General features: G+C 49.6%; 1 protein-coding gene across 1 annotated transcript in view; it reads left to right on the forward strand.

Moving 5' to 3' along the window:
- LASP1 (LIM and SH3 protein 1) overlaps positions 1 to 21,245 on the forward strand; it is a 45,304-nt gene that overhangs the window by 2,165 nt on the left and 21,894 nt on the right. Inside the window, 1 exon segment of the mRNA XM_033079127.2 lies at positions 10,087 to 10,181. Within this exon segment, the coding sequence (XP_032935018.1) occupies positions 10,087 to 10,181 (95 nt within the window).

The raw sequence follows: 21,245 nt of genomic DNA on the forward strand, positions 1-21,245 counted from the left end.
GCGAGGAGTGGGGGTGGCCCTGTCACTCAGTGTCCCTGTCCCTCAGTGTCCCAACCCTCTGGGTGTCCCTGAGTGTCCCAACCCTCTGAGTGCCCTGTTCCTGATTGTCCTGGTCCTTGTCCCTGTCCCTGGGTGTCCCAGCCCTGTGAGTGTCCCTGTCCCTGCTTGTCCCACCTCTGAGTGTCCCTGTCCCTGATTGTCCCACCTCTGAGTGCCCCTATTCCTGATTGTCCCTGTCCCTGCTTGTCCCACCTGTGAGTGTCTCTGTCTCTGGGTGTCCCTGTCCCTGAGTGTCCCTGTGTGTCCCTTGTCCCTGCTTGTCCCACCTCTGGGTGCCCCTGTTCCTGATTGTCTCAGCCTTGTGACTGTCCCTGGATGTCCCAACCTTCTGGGTGTCCCTGTCCCTGAGTGTCCCACCTCTGAGTGTCCCTGTTCCTGAGTGTCCTGGTCCTTGTTCCTGAGTGTCCCAACCCTGTGAGTGCTCCTGTCCCTGAGTGTCCTGGTCCTTGTCCCTGTCCCTGCTTGTCCCACCTCTGGGTGCCCCTGTCCCTTCCTGTCCCAGCCTTTGGGGTGTCCCTGTGTCCCAATCCTCTGGGTGTCCCTGTCCCTGAGTGTCCTGGTCCCTTGTCCCTGTCCCTGCTTGTCCCAGCCTCTGAGTGTCCCTGTTCCTGAGTTTCCCTATTCCTGAGTGTCCCTGTCCCTGCTTGTCCCACCTCTCAGTGTCCCTGTTCCTGATTTTGTCCCAGCCTTTGGGGTGCCCCTATCCCTGATTGTCCCAACTCTCTGAGTGTCCCTGTCCCTGCTTGTCCCACCTCTGAGTGCCCTGTTCCTGATTGTCCTTGTCCCCGCTTGTCCCAGCCTCTGAGTGCCCCTGTCCCTGCTTGTCCTGGTCCTTATCCCTATCCCTGATTGTCCCAGCCCTCTGAGTGCTCCTGTCCCTGCTTTTCCTGATCCTTGAAGTTCTCCTGTCCCTGCTTTTCCTGGTCCTTGTCCCTGTCCCTGAGTGTCTCAGCCTCCGAGTGTCCCTGATTGTCCCAACCCTCTGAGTGTCCCTGTCCCTGCTTGTCCCACCTCTGAGTGCCCCTGTTTCCTGATTGTCCCGGACTTTGGGGTGTCCCTGTCCCTGCTTGTCCCAGCCCTATGAGTGCTCCTGTCCCTGCTGCTCCCACCTCTGAGTGTCCCTGTTCCTGCTTGTCCAAGCCTTTGGTGTCCTGATTGTCTCAGCTTTGTGGGTGTCCCTGTCCCTGCTTGTCCCAGCCCTGTGAGTGTCCCTGTTCCTGAGTGTCCTGGTCCTTGTCCCTGAGTGTCCCAACCCTCTGGGTGCCCCTGTCCCTGCTTGTCCTGGTCCTTGTCCCTGTCCCTGATTGTCCCACCTCTGAGTGCCCCTGTTCCTGATTGTCCCTGTCCCAGCCTTTGGAGTCCTGAGTGTCCCAACCCTCTGAGTGTCCCTGAGTGTCCTGGTCTTTTTCCCTGTCCCTGCTTGTCCCATCTCTGAGTGTCCCTGTTCCGGATTGTCCCAGCCCTCTGGGTGTCCCTGTCCCTGATTGTTCCAGCCTCTGAGTGTTTCTGTCCCTGATTGTCCCAGCCCTGTGACTGTCCCTGCTTTTCCTGGTCCTTGTCCCTGTCCATGAGTGTCCTGGTCCTTGTCCGTGTCCCTGTCCCTGCTTGTCCTGGTCCTTATCCCTGTCCCTGATTGTCCCAGCCCTGTGAGTGCCCCCGTCCCTGCTTTTCCTGATCCTTCAAGTTCTCTTGTCCCTGCTTTTCCTGGTCCTTGTCCCTGTTCCTGATTGTCCCAGCCTTTGGTGTCCTGATTGTCTCAGCTTTGTGGGTGTCCCTGTCCCTGAGTATCCTGGTCCTTGTCCCTGAGTGTCCCAACCCTCTGAGTGTCCCTGTCCCTGCTTGTCCTGGTCCTTGTCCCTGTCCCTGAGTGTCTCAGCCTCCGAGTGTCCCTGTCCCTGCTTGTCCCACCTCTGAGTGCCCCTGTTCCTCATTGTCCTGATCCTTGTCCCAGCCCTGTGAGTGTCCCTGTCTGTCCTGGTCCTTGTCCCTGTCCCTGATTGTCCCAGCCTTTGGGGTGTCCCTGTCCCTGAGTGTCCCAGCCTCTGAGTGCCCTGTTCCTGATTGTCCCAGCCTTTGGAATCCTGAGTGTCCCAACCCTCTGAGTGCACATGTCCCTGATTGTCCTGGTCCTTGTCCCTGTTCCTGATTGTCCCAACCATGGAGTGCCCCTATCCCTGAGTGTCCCCGCCTTTGGAGTTCCCCTGTCCCTGCTTTTCCTGCCCCTTGTCCCAACCGTCCGAGGGTCCTTGTCCCTGTTTTCCCAACCCCTGGAGTGTCCCTGTCCCTGCTTTTCCTGGTTCTCACCCTGTCCCTGCTTTTTCCAACCCTTCGAGTTTCTCCTGTCCCTGCTTTTCCTGACCCTCTGAGTGTCCCTGTCCCTGCTTTTCCCAACTCCTGGAGTGTCCCTGTCCCTGATTGTCCCAGCCCTTCAGTTCCCCTGTCCCTACTTTTCCTGACTCATGGAGTGCCCCTGTCCCTACTTTTCTTGATCCTTGGAGTTCTCTTGTCCCTGCTTTTTCCAGCTCTCTGAGTGTCCTGTCCCTGATTGTCCCAACCCTCTGAGTTCTCCTGTCCCTGCTTTTCCTGATCCTTGGAGTTCCTCTGTCCCTGCTTTTCCCAACCCCTGGACTTTCCCTGTCTCTGTTTTTCCTGGTCCTTGCCCCTGCCTCTGTTGTCCCAACCCCCTGCAGTTCTCTGTCTCTGTTTTTCCTGGTCCTTGTCCCTTTTTTTCCCAGCCCTGGAGTTCCCCTGTCCCGGGCAGAGTCCGAAGGGCAGCTGGGAGGGAGGGCTCAGCCTTGGCAAAAAATCCCCTTCCCTTTGGCATTTATGGAAAAGTCAGAGCTGTCCCCAGAGCCTGACAGCCTGCCCACAGCCTGAGTGGCTTTGGGGACACTGCTGTCCCTGCCCCCCACCAGTTTCCGCTGGGGAAGTGACACTCAGAGCTGGGCTGGGCTCAGCCTGAGCTGAGCTGGGCTCAGCCTAAGCTGGGCTGGGCTCATCTCCAGGCCAGGGGATTCCTCCTGCTGCTCTCCTCAGATCCTGGGGGCTCCAGTTGTGACATTTTTTTTTTGGTGGCTCCAGCTGTGGAGCTTTTTTTTGCTCCAGCTGTGGAGTTTTCTTTTGGGTGGCTCCAGGTGTGGAATTTTTTATTGGGTGTCTCCAGCTGTGGAATTTTTTTTTGGTGTCTCCAGGTGTGGAATTTCTTTGGGGTGGCTTCAGCTGGAATTTTTTTTGGGTGGCTCCAGGTGTGGAATTTTTAGGTAGCTCCAGCTGTGGAATTTTTTTTTGGGGTGGCTCCAGGTGTGGAATTTTTTTTGGGGTGGCTCCAGGTGTGGAAGTTTTTTTTGGGTGGCTCCAGGTGTGGAAGTTTTTTTTGGGTGGCTCCAGGTGTGGAATTTTTTTGGGGGGTGACTCCAGCTATGGAATTTTTTTTTGGGTGGCTCCAGCTGTGGAGCTTTTTTTTGCTCCAGCTGTGGAGTTTTCTTTTGGGTGGCTCCAGGTGTGGAATTTTTTTTTGGGTGGCTCCAGCTATGGAATTTTTTTTTGGGGTGGCTCCAGCTGTGGAATTTTTTATTGGGTGGCTCCAGCTGTGGCGCTTTTTTTGGGTGGCTCCAGATGTGGATTTTTTTTTTGCTCCAGCTGTGGAATTTTTTTTGGGTGGCTCCAGCTGTGGAGCTTTTTTTCCCAAACCATTCCATGATTATTATAAATCCAAAGCATCCTTCATTACCCCAGCATGGATTATCTCTGACCCACTCACCTGGATAACCTGGGAACTTTCAGAGCTGTTTTCCTTTAAATCCACGATTTTCCAGTGAGGTTATGCTGCTCAGAAGAGTTCCCAAAATTGATTTTCACACTTGGAAATCCTGCTGGGATGTGGGAGCACCTGGGATCACCTCCAGGCTCAGGAGGGGGAAACTCAGGGTGTTCATGCTCCTCTAAAACCCCTTTTGGAAGCTGTCCTCCTTCTCCAGAACATTGCTGGGAGCAGAAATAACTCCTGGTCCCCTGTGTCCAGCCTGCTCCAGCCTCCTTCTGGTGCTGCCTCATTTCTGAGGATCCAGAATCTCATCTGTGGGACAGCAGGCAGCGAGGCTGGAGGGCAGGAAAAATGTTCCAGGGTGTCCCAGCTTGAGGATGGAAGAGAGGAAAAGTGTTCCAGGGTTTTCCTGCTCCCTGCTTGGGGCAGGAAAAATGTTCCAGGGTGTCCCTGCTGGAGGATGGAGAGCAGGAAAAGTGTTCCAGGGTGTCCCAGCTCCCTGCTAGAGGACAGGAAAATGTTCCAGGGTGTCCCAGCTCCCTGCTTGGGGCAGGAAAAATGTTCCAGGGTGTCCCTGCTGGAGGATGGAGAGCAGGAAAAGTGTTCCAGGGTGCCCTGCTCCCTGCTTGGGGCAGGAAAAGTGTTCCAGGGCATCCCTGCTGGAGGATGGAGAGCAGGAAAATGTTCCAGGGCATCCAGCTGGAGACTAGAGGGCAGGAAAAGTGTTCCAGGGTATCCCTGCTGGAGGATGGAGAGCAGGAAAAGTGTTCCAGCATCCCAGCTTGAGGATGGAGAGCAGGAAAAGTGTTCCAGGGTGTCCTGCTGGAGGATGGAGGGCAGGAAAATTGTTCCAGGGTATCCCAGCTCCCTGCTTGGGGCAGGAAAAGTGTTTCAGGGCATCCCAGCTCCCTGCTGGAAAGCAAGAAAAGTGTTGCAGGGCATCCCTGCACCAGGCTGGAGAGCAGGAAAAGTGTTCCAGGGAATCCCAGCTTGGGGCTGGAGGGCAGGAAAAGTGTTCCAGCATCCCAGCTCCCAGCTGGAGGGCAGGGAAAGTGTTCCAGGGCATCCCAGCTTGAGGTTGGAGAGCAGGAAAAGTGTTCCAGGGTATCCCAGCTTGGGGCTGGAGGGCAGGAAAAATATTCCAGGGTATCCCAGCTGAAGGATGGAGAGCAGGAAAAGTGTTCCAGGGTATCCCAGCTGGAGGATGGAGGGCAGGAAAAGTGTTCCAGGGTATCCCAGCTCCCTGCTTGGGGCAGGAAAAGTGTTCCAGGGCATCCCAACTGGAGGCTGGAGAGCAGGAAAAATGTTCCAGGGTGTCCCAGCTCCCTGCTCAAGGCTGGGAATGGCCCTGCTGAGAAACTCCTGCTGGGAGCTGGGGTGGGAATGAGCTGGGAATGCTCTGGGGTGGGAGCAGAGCCTGCTGGGGGCTGTTCCTGGATTTGGGGTTGGGATCTGCTGCTCCTGGATTTGGGATTAGGGTTCTTTCCCTGCTGGATCAGGGGGATCTGGTGCTGCTCTTCCTGGATTAGGGACTGGGATCACAGGGATCTGGTGTTTCTGGATTTGGGATTGGGATTCTTTCCCTGCTAGATCACAGTGATTTGTTGCTGTTGTTGCTGGATTTGGGATTGGGGTTGTTCCCCTGCTGGATCACAGGGATGTGGATTTGGGATTGGGATCACAGGGGTCTGTTGTTCTGGAGCTGGGATTGGGGTCAGGGGATCTGCTGCTGTCTCCAGATTTGGGATTGGGGTTCTTTCCCTGTTGGATCACAGAGATCTGCTGTTCCTGGAGCTGGAATTGGGATCACAGTGTTCTGCTGCTATTCCTGGATTTGGGATTAGGGTTGATTCCCTGCTGGATCAGAGGGATTTGCTGTTCCTGGATTTAGGTTTGGGGTTGATTCCCTGCTGGATCAGGGGATCTGCTGTTCCTGGATTTGGGATTGTTCCCCTGGTGGGTCACAGATCCCTGCTGCTGTTCCCAGATTTGGGATTGGGGTTGATTCCCTGCTGGATCACAGGGATCTGCTGTTCCTTGATTTGGGATTGTTCCCCTGCTGGATCACAGATCCCTGCTGCTGTTCCCAGATTTGGGATTGGGGTTGATTCCCTGCTGGATCACAGGAATTTGCTGTTCCTGGATTTGGGATTGGGGTTGATTCCCTGCTGCATCACAGATCCCTGCTGTGCCTGTGCCAGATCCTCCTGGGAAATCCTTGAGGAGAAGGCTCTGGAATGCTGCTGTCAGCTGGGAAATGACCTTTAACCCCCAGAACAATCTGGAACTTCCAACAAACCCCAAAAACTCAGGATTCAGCAGCTGGGAAAGGATGGAGGAGCTGCTGTGAGCACAGGGGAGGAACAAATTCCTCGCTCAGAGCCATGAAAAGGAGGAAAATTGTCCTTGCCAGGGCTGAGTCACGTCCCCAGAGCCCAGAGCAGTGTTTGTGCACGGGGTGTGGCACAGGGAGGTGACAGCAGGGCTGGGCTCCAGCCTGGGTTTAGAGAGGAGAATCAACTTCATGAACAATTTAAAGTGGAAATCTCAGCAAGAACCAGCAGCTGGGTGTGATGGCTGAGTGTTAAAGGTCTGAGTTTTATATTTACCTGAACTCTAATTAGTGTTTAGAGCTGCTAATTGGGGTTTTGATGGATTTTTGGGTGGTTTGAGAGGTGAGGGGTCACCCTTGAGCTCCAGGCTGGGTTTAGAGAGGAGAATCAACTTCATGAACAATTTAAAGTGGAAATCCCAGCAAGAACCAGCAGCTGGGTGTGATGGTTGAGTGTTAGAGGTCTGAGTTTTGTATTTACCTGAACTCTAATAGTGGTTGGAGCTGCTAATTGGATTTTTGACTGAATTTTTGGGGGGCTGAGGGGTCACCCTAGAGCTCCAGGCTGGGTTTAGAGAGGAGAATCATCTTGGTAAACATTTTAAAGTGGAAATCCCAGCAAGAACCAGCAGCTGGGTGTGATGGTTGAGTGTTAAAGGTCTGAGTTTTATATTTACCTGAACTCTAATTAGTGGTTGGAACTGTTAATTGGGTTTTTGACTGATTTTTTGGGGTGGTTTGGGAGGTGATGGGTCACCCTTGAGCTCCAGGCTGGGCTTAGAGAGGAGAATCAACTTCATGAACAATTTAAAGTGGAAATCCCAGCAAGAACCAGCAGCTGGGTGTGATGGTTGAGTGTTAAAGGTCTGAGTTTTATATTTACCTGAACTCTAATTAGTGCTTGGAGCTGCTAATTGATTTTTTGGTGGAATTTTTGGGGGGCTGAGGGGTCACCTTAGAGCTCCAGGCTGGGTTTAGAGAGGAGAATCATCTTTGTGAACATTTTAAAGTGGAAATCCCAAAATCACAAATCCCAAAATCAGCATCAGTGCTCCTGGATTTGGGATTTGGGATTTGGGAATTTTGAATTTGGGATTTTGAATTTGGGATTGGGGCTGGTTCCCTGCTGGAATTTGGGCCTTTTTTTTTTTTTTTTTCAGGGCATTCTTTTTTTCCTGAACCCCTTTTTTCCTTTATTTTTCTTTTTTATTTCCTGATCCCCCACTTTTTTTCCCTCTCATTTTTTGTTTTTTTTCTCTTTTTTCCTGAGCCCTTTTTATCCTGAACCACCCCCTTTTATTTTCCCTGAGCCCTTTTGGGTTTTTTCCTGATCCCTTTTTTTTTTTTTTTTCCTGATCCCTTTTTTTCCCTTTTTTCCTGATCCTTTTTTTTTCTTTATTCTTTTTTTCTTTCTTGAGCCTTTTTCCTCTGTTTTTCCTGACCCCTTTTTTCCTCTGATTTATTTTTTCCTGGATTATTTCCCCTCTAGACAATTTTTTTTTGTCCCTCTGGACCATTTTCCTTTAGTCAGAAAACCCCTCCCAGCCCAAACTTTTAATCCCAGCTCTGAGCCTGGGGTCAGGTGGGAACAAAAATTAAAAATAATAAAAAAAATTAAAATATTCCTTGAGATTTGGGGTCACAATCAGAATTTTTGGGGCTTTTTTTTTCCCATAAAAATCTTTTCCTGCTTGGCTTGTGCAGCCTCACCTGACCTGACAGCAGGAAATGAAATAAAAAAATAAAATAAAAATAAAACCCCCAAAGCAGCAGCTTGGAAGCTCAAACACAGCTGTTCCCTCCTGAGGTGTCACTTCCAGATGGAATTTTTTCTATCCATAAATTTCTGGAGCTGGGGAAGAAAAAAAAAATCCATAAAAATAAAAGTTGGGAGAGGTGGAATTTTATCCCAAATTAGGCAGGATTAAATTTAACCAACCTTAAATTTTTAAATTTTTTTTTTTTCCTTATCCAGAAATTTTTTATTCCATTTTTTTCTGACTGGTCCCAAACTCTGTAAACCCCAAAATATTCCTTAATTTCTGAAAGGGAAGCTCAGAAATCTGATTTTTGGGGAGATTTTTGGCAGATCTTAGAAGGAAAAAATTTGGGGTCCCAGGTGGGAATTGTGGGGTTTCAGTGAAATTTTGGGATCCTGGGTGAGATTTTCAGGATTTCCCACAGGATTTTGGGATCCCTGGATGGGAATTTCAGGATTTGGGGATCCTGGGTGGGATTTTCAGGATTTCCAAAAAGATTTTGGGATCCCTGATGGGAATTGTGGGATTTTTGGGATCCTGGGGGAATTTCAGGATTTTGGGATCCTGGGTGGGAATTTCAGGATTTTGGGATCCTGGATGGGAATTTCAGGATTTTGGGATCTTGGGTGGGAATTTCAGGATTTTGGGATCTTGGGTGGGAATTGTTGGATTTTGGGATCCCTGATGGGATTTTCAGAATTTCCAGAAGGATTTTGGTATTCCTGATGGAATTTGTAGGATTTTGGGATGCTGTGTAGGAATTGCAGGATTTTGGGATCCTGGATTGGAATTGTGGGGTTCCAGTGAAATTTTGGGATCCTGGGTGATAATTGCAGGATTTTGGGATCCCTGATGGGAATTGTGGGATTTTGGGATCCTGGGTGGGAATTGTGGGATTTTGGGATCCCAGAGGAGATCTGCAGGATTTTGGGATCCTGGGTGGGAATTGTAGGATTTCAGTTAAATTTTGGGATCCCTGCTGGGAATTTCAGGGTTTTGGGATCCCTGATGGGAATTGTGGGATTTTTGGGATCCTGGGTGGAAATTGTGGGGTTTTGTGATCCCTGATGGGAATTGTGGGGTTCCAGTGAAATTTTGGGATCCCTGCAGGATTTCCAGCAGGATTTTGGAATCCTGGATGGGAATTTCAGGATTTTGGGATCCTGGGTAGGAGTTGTGGATTTCCAGCAGGATTTTGGGATCCTTGATGGGATTTTCAGGGTTTTGGGATCCCTGATGAGATCTGCAGGATTTCCAGTGAAATTTTGGGATCCTGGGTGAGATTTTCAGGATTTCCCACAGGATTTTGGGATCTTGGCTGGGAATTTCAGGATTTTGGGATCCTGGAGATGAGAATTGTGGGGTTCCAGTGAAACTTTGGGATTCCTGGTGGGAATTGTGGGATTTTGGGATCCCAGAGGAGATCTGCAGGATTTTGGGATCCTGGGTGGGAATTGTTGGCTTTTGGGATCCCTGATGGGATTTTCAGAATTTCCAGCAGGATTTTGGTATTCCTGATGGGATTTGCAGAATTTTTGGGATCTCTGATGGGATCTTCAGGATTTCCAGTGAAATTTTGGGATCCTGGATGGGAATTTCAGGATTTTGGGATCCCTGATGGCAATTGTGGGGTTCCAGTGAAATTTTGGGATCCTGGGTAGGAATTGCAGGATTTTGGGATCCTGGGTGGGAATTGTGGGATTCTCCACAGGATTTTGGGATCTTGGATGGGATCTGCAGGATTTTGTGATGCATGATGGGATTTTCAGGATTTCCAGGAGGATTTTGGGATCCTGGGTGGGAATTTCAGGATTTTGGGATCCTGGGTAGGAGTTGTGGGGTTCCAGTGAAATTTTGGGATCCCTGGTGGGATTTTCAGGATTTCCAGAAGGATTTTGTTATTCCTGATTGAATTTGCAGGATTTTGGGATCCTGGATGGGAATTTCAGCATTTTGGGATCCTGGCTGGGAATTTCAGGATTTTAGGATCCTGGCTGGGAATTTCAGGATTTCCCACAGGATTTTGGGATCCTGGATGGGAATTTCAGGATTTTAGGATCCTGGCTGGGAATTTCAGTATTCCCCACAGGATTTTGGGATCCCTGATGGAATTTGCAGGATTTCAGGATTTTGGATCCCTGGAGCTGAGGCCTGTGTTTTTTCCCCCACAGTTCTGGCACAAATCATGTTTCCACTGCGAGACCTGCAAGATGACCCTGAACATGAAGAACTACAAGGGCTACGACAAGAAGCCCTACTGCAACGCGTGAGTGCCGGGGGGTTTGGGGTTTTTTGGGGGATTTTTTGGGTTTTTTGGAATTATTATTTTTTTTTAATTATTTGGGGTTTTTGGTGTTTTTTTGGTGGTTTTTTGGTGTTTTTTTTGGTGTTTTTTTGGTGTTTTTTTGGTGGTTTTTTTGGGGGTGTTTTTGGTGGGGGGATTTTTTTTTTTTTTGGGGATCTTTTTGGAATTTCCTGTAGGATTTTTGGATGCTCCCCTCCCAAGGCCTCCAGGAACTCTGTCCCTGTTCCTCTCCTGTGTTTCTTGGAGGGAAGGGAAGCCTTGGCAGGAGGAATCTCAGCCTCAGTTAGTGCTGGTCTTAAACCAGGCTTAAGTCTCAGTTAATGCTGGTAGTAACATGAGGTGTTAAACCAGTTATTACTGATGTTACACCCCCAGTTAATACTGGTATTAAACTAATTAACACTGGTGTTAAACCAGAGTTACACCCCATTAACACTGGTGTTGAACGAGAGTTAGAGCCAGTTAATACTAAATAATTAATAAATAAACCATAGTTACACCCCAGTTAATGATGGTACTAAACTAGTTAATGCTGGTGTTAAGCTAGGATTACACCCCAGTTAACACTGGTATTAAATCAGTTTTTTTCTGGTGTTAAACGAGGGTTACACCCCAGTTAATACTGGTATTAAACCAATTATACTGGTGTTAAAGCAGGGTTAAATCCCAGTTACTGCTGGTAGTAAACTGGTTAACACTGGTGTTAAACTAGTTAGTGCTGGTGTTAAACCAGGGTTACACCTGCAGTTAGTGCTGGTGGTAAACTAGTTAACACTGGTTTTAAACCAGGATTACAACCCAGTTAACACTGGTATTGAACCAGTTAATTCTGGTCTTAAACCAGGGTTATACCCCAGGGTTACACTCCTAGTTAATACTGGTATTAAACCAGTTAATACTGGTGTTAAACCAGAGCTACACCCCCAGTTAATACTGTATTAAACCAGTTAATACTGGTGTTAAACCAGGGCTACACCCCCTGTTAATACTGGTATTAAGCATCAGTTACACACCAGTGTTAACTGGTTTAATACCAGTATTAACTGGGGTGTCACTCTGGTTTAATACCAGTATTAACTGGGGTGTAACTCTGGTTTAACACCAGTGTTAGCTGGTTTAATTCCAGTATTAACTGGGGTGTAATCCTGGTTTAATACCAGTGTTAACTGGGAGTGTAACCCTGGTTTAATACCAGTATTAACTGGTTTAATACCAGTATTAACTGGGGTGTCATCCTGGTTTAATACCAGTGTTAACTGGGAGTGTAACCCTGGTTTAATACCAGTATTAACTGGTTTAATACCAGTATTAACTGGGGTGTCATCCTGGTTTAATACCAGTATTAACTGGGGTGTAACCCTGGTGTAACACCAGTGCTGGCTGGTTTAATACCAGTATTAACTGGGGTGTAATTCTGGTTTAATACCAGTGTTAACTGGTTTAATACCAGTATTAACTGGGAGTGTAACCCTGGTTTTTACCACCACTGTTAACTGGTTTAATACCAGTATTAACTGGTTATTTGAGGTTGATTTTTTGGGGATGGAGGATGATGATGATTTGGGGATGAGAATGATGATTTTTTTTTTTTTTAGGAGGTTGATGACTTTTGGGGCTGATGATTCTTTGGGGTGGACAGGTTTTTGAGGAAGACAATTCTTTGGGGTTGATGATGATTTGGGGAGGAGGATGATGATTTGGGGAGGAGGATGATGATTTTTGGGGTTAGGGAGGACGATGTTTTAGGGCTGAGGACGATTTTTTTGGGCTGATGAATTTTTTAGGATTGATTTTTTGGGGATGATGATGACTTGGTGGTGGTTTGACTTTTTGATGATGATGATTTGGGAGGTTGATGACTTTTGGGGGGCTGATTTTTTGAGGTTGATGATTTGGGATGATGATTTTTGGGGGATGAGGATGGTGATGTTTGGGGCTGGTGATTTTTTTTGGGAGGACAGTTTTTTGAGGAAGAAAATTTTTTAGGGTTGATGATTTTTTGGGAGATTGATGACTTTTGGGTCGATGACTTCTGGGACAGCTGACTTTTTTGGGGTTGATGATTTTTTTTTTTAAGGATTAACGATTTTTTTAGGGCTATTGCTGACTTTCTGGGGGTTGATGATGATTTTTTAGGGCTGCTGAGGATTTTTTTAGGATTTTTTGGGGCTGCTGCTGCTCCTGATTTTGGGGTTGATGATGATTTTTTTTTTAGGGTTAACAGTGATTTTTTTTTTTAAGATTAACTATTTCTTTGGGCTACTGCTGATTTCTTTAGGAATTACAATTTTTTGGGGGGCTGCTGATTTTAATTTTGGGGTGTTTCAGCACCTCAACCCCACATAGGACAAATTCTGGAGTGTGTGGGAAAAACTGGGGAAAGATTGGGAGGTGAAAATTTGGATTGTTATGTGGAAAATGGGAATTTTGTTGGGAAAAAGGAATTTTGGGCCAAAATGCGTGTTTGTTGGGTGGAAAGTTGGGTATTTTGGGGGAAGATGGGGAATTTTGAAAAAATTGGGGAAAGATTGGGATTGTTAGGGGGGAGAAATGGGAAATTTGAGGTGAGAATTTGGATTGTTTTGCGGAAAATGGGAATTTTGTTGGGAAAATGAGAATTTTGAGCAAAGCTGTGTGGTTTTGGGGGATTTTTTAGGGGGAAAGTTGGGATTTTTAGGGAAAATTTTGCTGCTGTTGCTGCTCTCCTGCTGCAGGGGAAGCAGGATTAGGATGGGAAATTCCTGACATTCCAAGGAGCCTGGAGCCATCCCTTTGATGCTGCTCTGCTTTAACCCTTCCTGCTCCAGGCACACAAAATGCCCCAAGTTCTTTGTTCTTCCCATTCCCTGGTTTAAGGGAATTTTTGGGATTTTTTTCCCTGATTTTAGGGAATTTTTGGGATTTTTTTTCCCTGGTTTAAGGGAATTTTTGGGATTTTTTTCCCTGGTTTTAGGGAATTTTTGGGATTTTTTCCCTGGTTTTAAGGAATTTTTGGGATTTTTTCCCCCTGATTTTAAGGGAATTTTTGAAATTTTTCCCCTGGTTTTAAGGGAATTTTCAGGATTTTTTCCCTGGTTTTAAGAGAATTTTGGGGATTTTTCCCCCCTGGTTTTAAGGGAATTGTGCGGTTTTCCCTCCTGGCTTTAAGGGAATTTGGGGGATTTTTTCCCTCCTGATTTTAGGGAATTTTGGGATTTTTCCCCTGATTTTTAGGGAATTTTTGGGATTTTTTACCCTGGTTTTAGGAAATTTTTTTGGTTTTTTCCCTCTGGTTTTAAGAGAATTTTTGGAATTTTTTTCTCCTGGTTTTAGGGAATTTTTGGGATTTTTTTACCCTGGCTTTAAGGGAATTTTCAGGATTTTTTCCCTGGTTTTAAGGGAATTTCAGGGATTTTTTCCCCTGATTTTAGGGAATTTGGGAGATTTATTCCGACTGGTTTTAAGGGAATTTTCAGGATTTTCCCCCTGGTTTTTAGGGAATTTTTTGGGTTTTTTCCCTGGTTTTAAGGGAATTTGGGGGATTTTCCCTCTGGGTTTTAGTGAATTTTTGGGATTTTTTACTCTGGTTTTAGGGAATTTCAGGATTTTTCCCCCTGATTTTAGGGAATTTTTGGGATTTTTTTCCCCTGGTTTTAAGGGAATTTGGGGGATTTTTTTTCTCCTGGTTTTAGGGAATTTGGGGGATTTTTTTCCCCTTGGGTTTAAGGGAATTTCAGGGTTTTTTTCCCTCTGGTTTTAGTGAATTTTTGGGATTTTTCCCCCTGGTTTTAAGGGAATTTGAGGGATTTTTTTCCCCTGGTTTTAGAGAATTTGGGGAATTTTTTTCCCTTGGTTTTTAGGGAATTTGGGGGATTTTTCTCCCTGATTTTAGGGAATTTTTGGGAATTTTTTCCCCTGGTTTTAGGGAATTTTTGGGAATTTTTTCCCCTGGCTTTAAGGGAATTTGAGGCCTTTTCCCCCCTGGTTTTAGGAATTTTTTGGGTTTTTCCCCCCTGATTTTAAGGGAATTTGGGGATTTTTTTTTTTTTCCCCCTGGCTTTAAGGGAATTTGGGAGATTTTCCAGGGAAATGTGAGAGAAGGGAATCCAGGCTTGGATTTGGGGAACATCCTGGGGTAGCAGAAACTCCAGGTGAGTTCCAAAAGTGATGGGATTTGAGATGGGATTTGGATATTCCCGAATTTTACTGGAGATGGAGCAGAGGGACAGCTCTGTCCTGGAAAAGGAACGTTTATCCTGGCAGGGAAATTCTGCTTTTCCAAACTCCCAGCACAGGCTCCTCTCTGTTCCAGCCGTGGCCTCCTGCCAAATTCCTGAGTTTCTTTCTTAGGGAGAGCAGGAGGAAGAGGGCTGGGCTTCCTCCAGCCCTGACGTTCATCCCCCTGGCCATAAATCCCTTTATTTTTTTCTTTATTTTTTCTTTTTTTTCTGTATTTTTTCTTTTTTTTTTTCTTTATTTTTTTATTTTTTCTTTATATTTTTCTTTATTTTTTCTTTATTTTTTATTTTTTTTTCTTTATTTTTTCTTTATTTTTTCTTTATTTTTTCTTTATTTTTTTCTTTATTTTTTCTTTATTTTTTCTTTATTTTTTCTTTATTTTTTCTTTTTTTCTTTTTTTTTCTTTTTCTTTTTTCTTTTTCTTTTTTCTTTTTTTTCTTTTTTCTTTTTTTTTTTTCTTTTTTCTTTTTTTCTTTTTTCTTTTTTTCTTTGTTTTTTTTTTTCTTTTTTTTTCTTTTTTTTTTTTTCTTTTTTTTTCTTTGTTTTCTTTATTCTTTCATGTATTTTTTTGGGTTTTTTCCTGTTTTTTTCCATTTTTTTTCCTGTTTTTATTCTTTTTTTACTGTGTTTTTTTCTTTTTTTCTGGTGTTTTTTCTGTTTTTTTCTTTTTTTCTGTTTTTCTTTTTTTTTTTTCTTTTTTTTTCATTTATTTTGGTGCCAGCCTGTGAGGATTTCTTGGTGACAGAGAGGATGGGACAGTCCCCACCCCCATCCCTGTGCCCCAGTTGGGCACTGGGAGTGACTGGGAGGGACATTCAGGGCTGGGCTGGACTCTTGACCTGAGCACTTTGAACTTCAAGTGAAAGAAGTGAAAATCCTGAGAGAATTCTGAGAGTTCTCAATGAAAAGTTGGGAAAAACCTGAAAGTTTTTCCCCCAAACTGGGCAGACTGGAGTCACATTTTGTGAAGGTTTTGATACTGGAATTGTTGAGGAATCAGGGAAATCCCTCCCTGGCAAATCCTGGGTGAGGGTTTAAAGCTGAATATTCAGTTTGGGGAACCCTCAGAGCTGTCCCTGTGTGGGGACAAGGAGCAGGGCACTGGACTGGGGACACCCGAGAGCCCTCAGAGCTGTCCCTGGGTTGGGGACAAGGAGCAAAGACCTATCCTGGGGCTCCTGGGGAGCCCTCAGAACTGTCCCTGGGTTGGGGACAAGGAGCAGGGTCCTGGCCTGGGGACACTGAGTCACCCCAGAGCCCTCAGAGCCATCCTGGGGTTGGGGACAAGGAGCAGGTCCTGGCCTGGGGACACTGAGTCACCCCAGAGCCCTCAGAGCCATCCTGGGGTTGGGGACAAGGAGCAGGGCCCTGGCCTGGAGCCCTCAGAGCTGTCCCTTGAGTTGGGGACAAGGAGCAGGAACCTGGCCTGGGGCCATTGGGGAGCCCTCAGAGCTGTCCCTGGGTTGGGGACAGGGAGCAGGGCCCTGGCCTGGGGACACTGAGCCACCCCAGAGCCCTCAGGGCCATCCTGGGCAGGACAAGGAGCAGGGCCCTGGCCTGGGGCCACCCCAGAGCCCTCAGAGCTGTCCCTGGTTGGGGACAAGGAGCAAAGACCTGTCCTGGGGCTCCTGGGGAGCCCTCAGAGGTGTCCCTGGGTTGGGGACAAGGAACAGGGTCCTGGCCTGGGGCCATCCCAGAGCCCTCAGAGCCATCCCTAGGGTTGGGGACAAGGAGCAGGGCCCTGGCCTGGGGCCATTGGGGAGCCCTCAGAGCTGTTCCTGGGTTGGGGACAAGGAGCAGGATCCTGGTCTTGGGCCACCCCAGAGCCCTCAGAGCTGTCCCTGGCTTGGGGACAAGGAGCAGGGCCTGGCCTGGGGACACTGAGGAGCCCTCAGAGCCATCCCTGGGGTTGGGGACAAGGAGCAGGGTCCTGGCCAAGGGCCATTGAGGAGCTCTCAGAGCTGTCCCTGTGTGGGGACAAGGAGCGGGGTCCTGGCCTGGGGTCACTGAGGAACCCCAGAGCCCTCAGAGCTGTCCCTGTGTGGGGACAAGGAGCAGGGCCTGGCCTGGGGACACTGAGCCACCCCAGAGCCCTCAGAGCCATCCTGGGATTGGGGACAAGGAGCAGGATCCTGGTCTTGGGCCACCCCAGAGCCCTCAGAGCCATCCCTGGGTTGGGGACAAGGAGCAGGGCCTGGCCTGGGGACACTGTGGAGCCCTCAGGGCCATCCCTGGCTGGGGACAAGGAGCAGGGCCTGGCCTGGGGACACTGAGCCACCCCAGAGCCCTCAAAGCTGTCCCTGTGTGGGGACAAGGAGCAGGATCCTGGTCTTGGGCCACCCCAGAGCCCTCAGAGCCATCCCTGGGGTTGGGGACAATGAGCAGGGTCCTGGCCTGGGGACACTGAGCCACCCCAGAGCTGTCCCTGGGGTTGGGGACAAGGAGCAGAACCCTGGCCTGGGGACACTGAGCCACCCCAGAGCCCTCAAAGCTGTCCCTGGGGTTGGGGACAAGGAGCAGGACACTGGACTGGGGCCATCCCTGAGCCCTCAGAGCTGTCCTGGGGTTGGGGACAAGGAGCAGAGTCCTGGCCAAGGGCCATTGAGGAGCTCTCAGAGCTGTCCCTGTGTGGGGACAAGGAGCGGGGTCCTGGCCTGGGGTCACTGAGGAACCCCAGAGCCCTCAGAGCTGTCCCTGGATTGGGGACAAGGAGCAGGGCCCTGGCCTGGGGCCACTGAGCCACTGAGGAACCCTCAGAGCTGTCCCTGGGGTGGGGACAAGGAGCAGGGCCTGGCCTGGGGACACTGAACCACCCCAGAGCCCTCAGGGCCATCCTGGGCAGGACAAGGAGCAGGGCCCTGGCCTGGGGCCACCTCAGAACCCTCAGAGCCATCCCTGGGTTGGGGACAAGGAGCAAAGACCTATCCTGGGGCTCCTGGGGAGCCCTCAGAACTGTCCCTGAGTTGGGGACAAGGAGCAGGGCCTGGCCTGGGGCCACCTCAGAACCCTCAGAGCCATCCCTGGGTTGGGGACAAGGAGCAGGGCCTGGCCTGGGGACACTGAGCCACCCCAGAGCCCTCAGAACCATCCCTGGGTGGGGACAAGGAGCAGGGCCTGGCCTGGGGCCACCCCAGAGCCCTCAGAGCTGTCCCTGGGTGGGGACAAGGAGCAGGGCCCTGGCCTGGGCCACTGAACAACCCCCCTGGGCCACTGTGGCCAGCAGGAGCAGAGCCAAGGCCGGGCTTTGTCCCTGTGGGTTTGCCTGGATCCCTGCTGGGGAACAAAGTGATCCCTGCTGGGTGCACCCTGCTCTGGATCGGGGTGGATCACAGGGATCTGCTGGGGTCACAGGGCTGGCATTGGGGTCACAGGGATCTGCTGGGGTCACAGGGCTGGGATTGGGGTCACAGGGATCTGCTGGGGTCACAGGGCTGGGATTGGGGTCACAGGGATCTGCTCCTGGAGTTGGGATCACAGGGATCTGCTCCTGGAGTTGGGATCACAGGGATCTGGTCCTGGGGCTGGCATTGGGGTCACAGGGATCTGCTCCTGGCATTGGGGTCACAGGGATCTGCTGCTGTTCCTGGATTTAAGATTTGGGATTGGGGTTATTTCCCTGCTAGATCACAGAGATCTGCTCCCAGAGCTGGGATTGGGGTCACAGGGATCTGCTGGATCAGGGAATCCAGCTGGGATTGGGATCAGGGGATCTGCTGCTGTTCCTGGATTTGGGATTGGGGTTATTTCCCTGCTGGATCACAGGGATCTGCTCCCAGAGCTGGGTTTGGGGTCACAGGGATCTGCTGGGATCACAGGGATCTGCTCCTGGGATTAGGGTCACAGGGAGCTGCTGCTGTTCCTGGATTTGAGATTTGGGATTGGGGTTATTTCCTGCTGGATCACAGGGATCTGCTGCTGTTTCTGGATTTGAGATTGGTGTTATTTCCCTACTGGGATCACAGGGATCTGCTCCTGGCATTGGGATCACAGGGATCTGCTGCTGTTCCTGAATTTGGGATTGAGGTTGTTTCTCTGCTAGATCAGAGGGATCTACTGCTGCTGTGGCTGGGATTTGGGGTTGGGGTTATTTCCCTGCTGGATCACAGGGATCTGCTCCCAGTGCTGGGTTTGGGATCACAGGGATCTGCTGGATCAGGGAATCCAGCTGGGATTGGGATCAGGGGATCTGCTAGTGTTCCTGGATTTGGGATTGGGGTTATTTCCCTGCTAGATCACAGAGATCTGCTCCCAGAGCTGGGTTTGGGGTCACAGGGATCTGCTGGGATCACAGGGATCTGCTCCTGGCATTGGGGTCACAGGGATCTGCTGCTGTTCCTGGATTTGAGATTTGGGATTGGGGTTATTTCCCTGCTGGATCACAGGGATCTGCTCCCAGAGCTGGTTTGGGGTCACAGGGATCTGCTGGATCAGGGAATCCAGCTGGGATTGGGATCAGGGGATCTGCTGCTGTTCCTGGATTTGGGATTGGGGTTATTTCCTGCTGGATCACAGAGATCTGCTCCCAGTGCTGGCATTGGGGTCACAGGGATCTGCTGGGATCACAGGGATCTGCTCCTGGCATTAGGGTCACAGGAGCTGCTGCTGTTCCTGGATTTGAGATTTGGGATTGGGGTTATTTCCCTGCTGGATCACAGAGATCTGCTCCCAGAGCTGGGTTTGGGGTCACAGGGATCTGCTGGATCAGGGAATCCAGCTGGGATTGGGATCAGGGGATCTGCTGGTGTTCCTGGATTTGGGATTGGGGTTATTTCCCTGCTGGATCACAGGGATCTGCTCCCAGAGCTGGGTTTGGGGTCACAGGGATCTGCTGGGATCACAGGGATCTGCTCCTGGGATTGGGGTCACAGGGATCTGCTGCTGCTGTTCCTGGATTTAAGATTTGGGATTGGGATTATTTCCCTGCTAGATCACAGAGATCTGCTCCAAGAGCTGGGTTTGGGGTCACAGGATCTGGTCCTGGGGCTGGCATTGGGGTCACAGGGATCTGCTGGGATCACAGGGATCTGCTCCTGGGATTAGGGTCACAGGGAGCTGCTGCTGTTCCTGGATTTGAGATTTGGGATTGGGGTTATTTCCCTGCTGGATCACAGGGATCTGCTCCCAGAGCTGGGTTTGGGGTCACAGGGATCTGCTGGATCAGGGAATCCAGCTGGGATTGGGATCAGGGGATCTGCTGCTGTTCCTGGATTTGGGATTGGGGTTATTTCCCTGCTGGATCACAGGGATCTACTGCTGTTTCTGGATTTGGGATTGGTGTTATTTCCCTACTGGGATCACAGGGATCTGCTCCTGGCATTGGGATCACAGGGATCTGCTGCTGTTCCTGGATTTGGGATTGAGGTTGTTTCTCTGCTAGATCAGAGGGATCTACTGCTGCTGTGGCTGGGATTTGGGGTTGGGGTTATTTCCCTGCTGAGTCACAGGGATCTGCTCCTGGAGCTGGGATTGGGATCAGAGGGATCTGCTGGATCAGAGGGATCTGTTCCCAGCACTGGGATTTGGATTCTTTCCCTGCTGGATCACAGGGATCTGCTGTTCCTGGAGCTGGGATTGGGATCAGAGGGGATCTTCTACTGTTCCCAGATTTGGGATTGGGGTTCTTTCCCTCCTGGGATTTGGGATTCGGGTTCTTTCCCTGCTGGATCACAGGGATCTGCTGCTGTTCCTGGTTCTGTGTTTGGGATTCTTTCCCTGCTGGATCAGGGGATCTCCTGTTCCTGGATTTGGGATTGGGGTTCTTTCCTGCTGGATCACAGGGATCTGCTGTTCCTTGTTGCTGGATTTGAGATTTGGGATTGGTGTTATTTCCCTCCTGGGATTTGGGATTGGGGTTCTTCCCTGCTGGATCACAGGGATCTGCTCCCAGTGCTGGGATTGGGTTTGGGGATTTGGGATGGGTTTGGGATTGGGGATGGGATTTGGAATGGGGTTGGGGAACGGATTTAGGTTGGGATTGGGGTTTTGGAATGGGATTGGGGGAAGGGATTTAGGATGGCATTGGGATTTGGAATGGGATTTAGGATGGCATTGGGATTAGGGATTTAGGATGGCATTGGGGTTTGGGATGGGATTTAGGATGGCACTGGGGTTTGGGATGGGATTTAGGATGGCATTGGGGTTTGGGTTGGGATTTAGGATGGCATGTGGTTTGGGATGGGATTTAGGATGGCACTGGGGTTTGGGTTGGGATTTAGGATGGCATTGGGGTTTGGGATGGGATTGGGATTTGGGATGGGATTTAGGATGTCATTGGGGTTTGGGTTGGGATTTAGGATGGCATTGGGGTTTGGGATGGGATTTAGGATGGCTTTGGGGTTTGGGATGGGATTTAGGATGGCATTGGGGTTTGGGATGGGATTGGGGTTTGGGATGGGATTGGGGCTGGGATTTACGATGGCATTGTGGTTTGGGATGGCACTGGGATGGCATTGGGGTTTGGGATGGGATTTAGGATGGCATTGGGGTTTGGGATGGCACTGGGATGGCATTGGGGTTTGAGATGGGATTTGGGATGTGGCATTGGGGTTTGGGATGGGATTTAAGATGGCATTGGGATTTGGGATGGGATTTGGGCTGGGATTTAGGATGGCATTGTGGTTTGGGATGGCACTGGGATGGCATTGGGGTTTGGGATGGGATTTAGGATGAGATTGAGATTTGGGTTGGGATTTAGGATGCCATTGGGGTTTGGGATGGCATTGGGGCTGGGATTTAGGATGGCACTGGGGTTTGGGATGGGATTTAGGATGGCACTGGGGTTTGGGATGGGATTTAGGATGGCATTGG

The sequence above is a fragment of the Catharus ustulatus genome, chromosome 23, assembly GCF_009819885.2.
Source record: "Catharus ustulatus isolate bCatUst1 chromosome 23, bCatUst1.pri.v2, whole genome shotgun sequence".
Classification (NCBI taxonomy): Eukaryota; Metazoa; Chordata; class Aves; order Passeriformes; family Turdidae; genus Catharus; species Catharus ustulatus.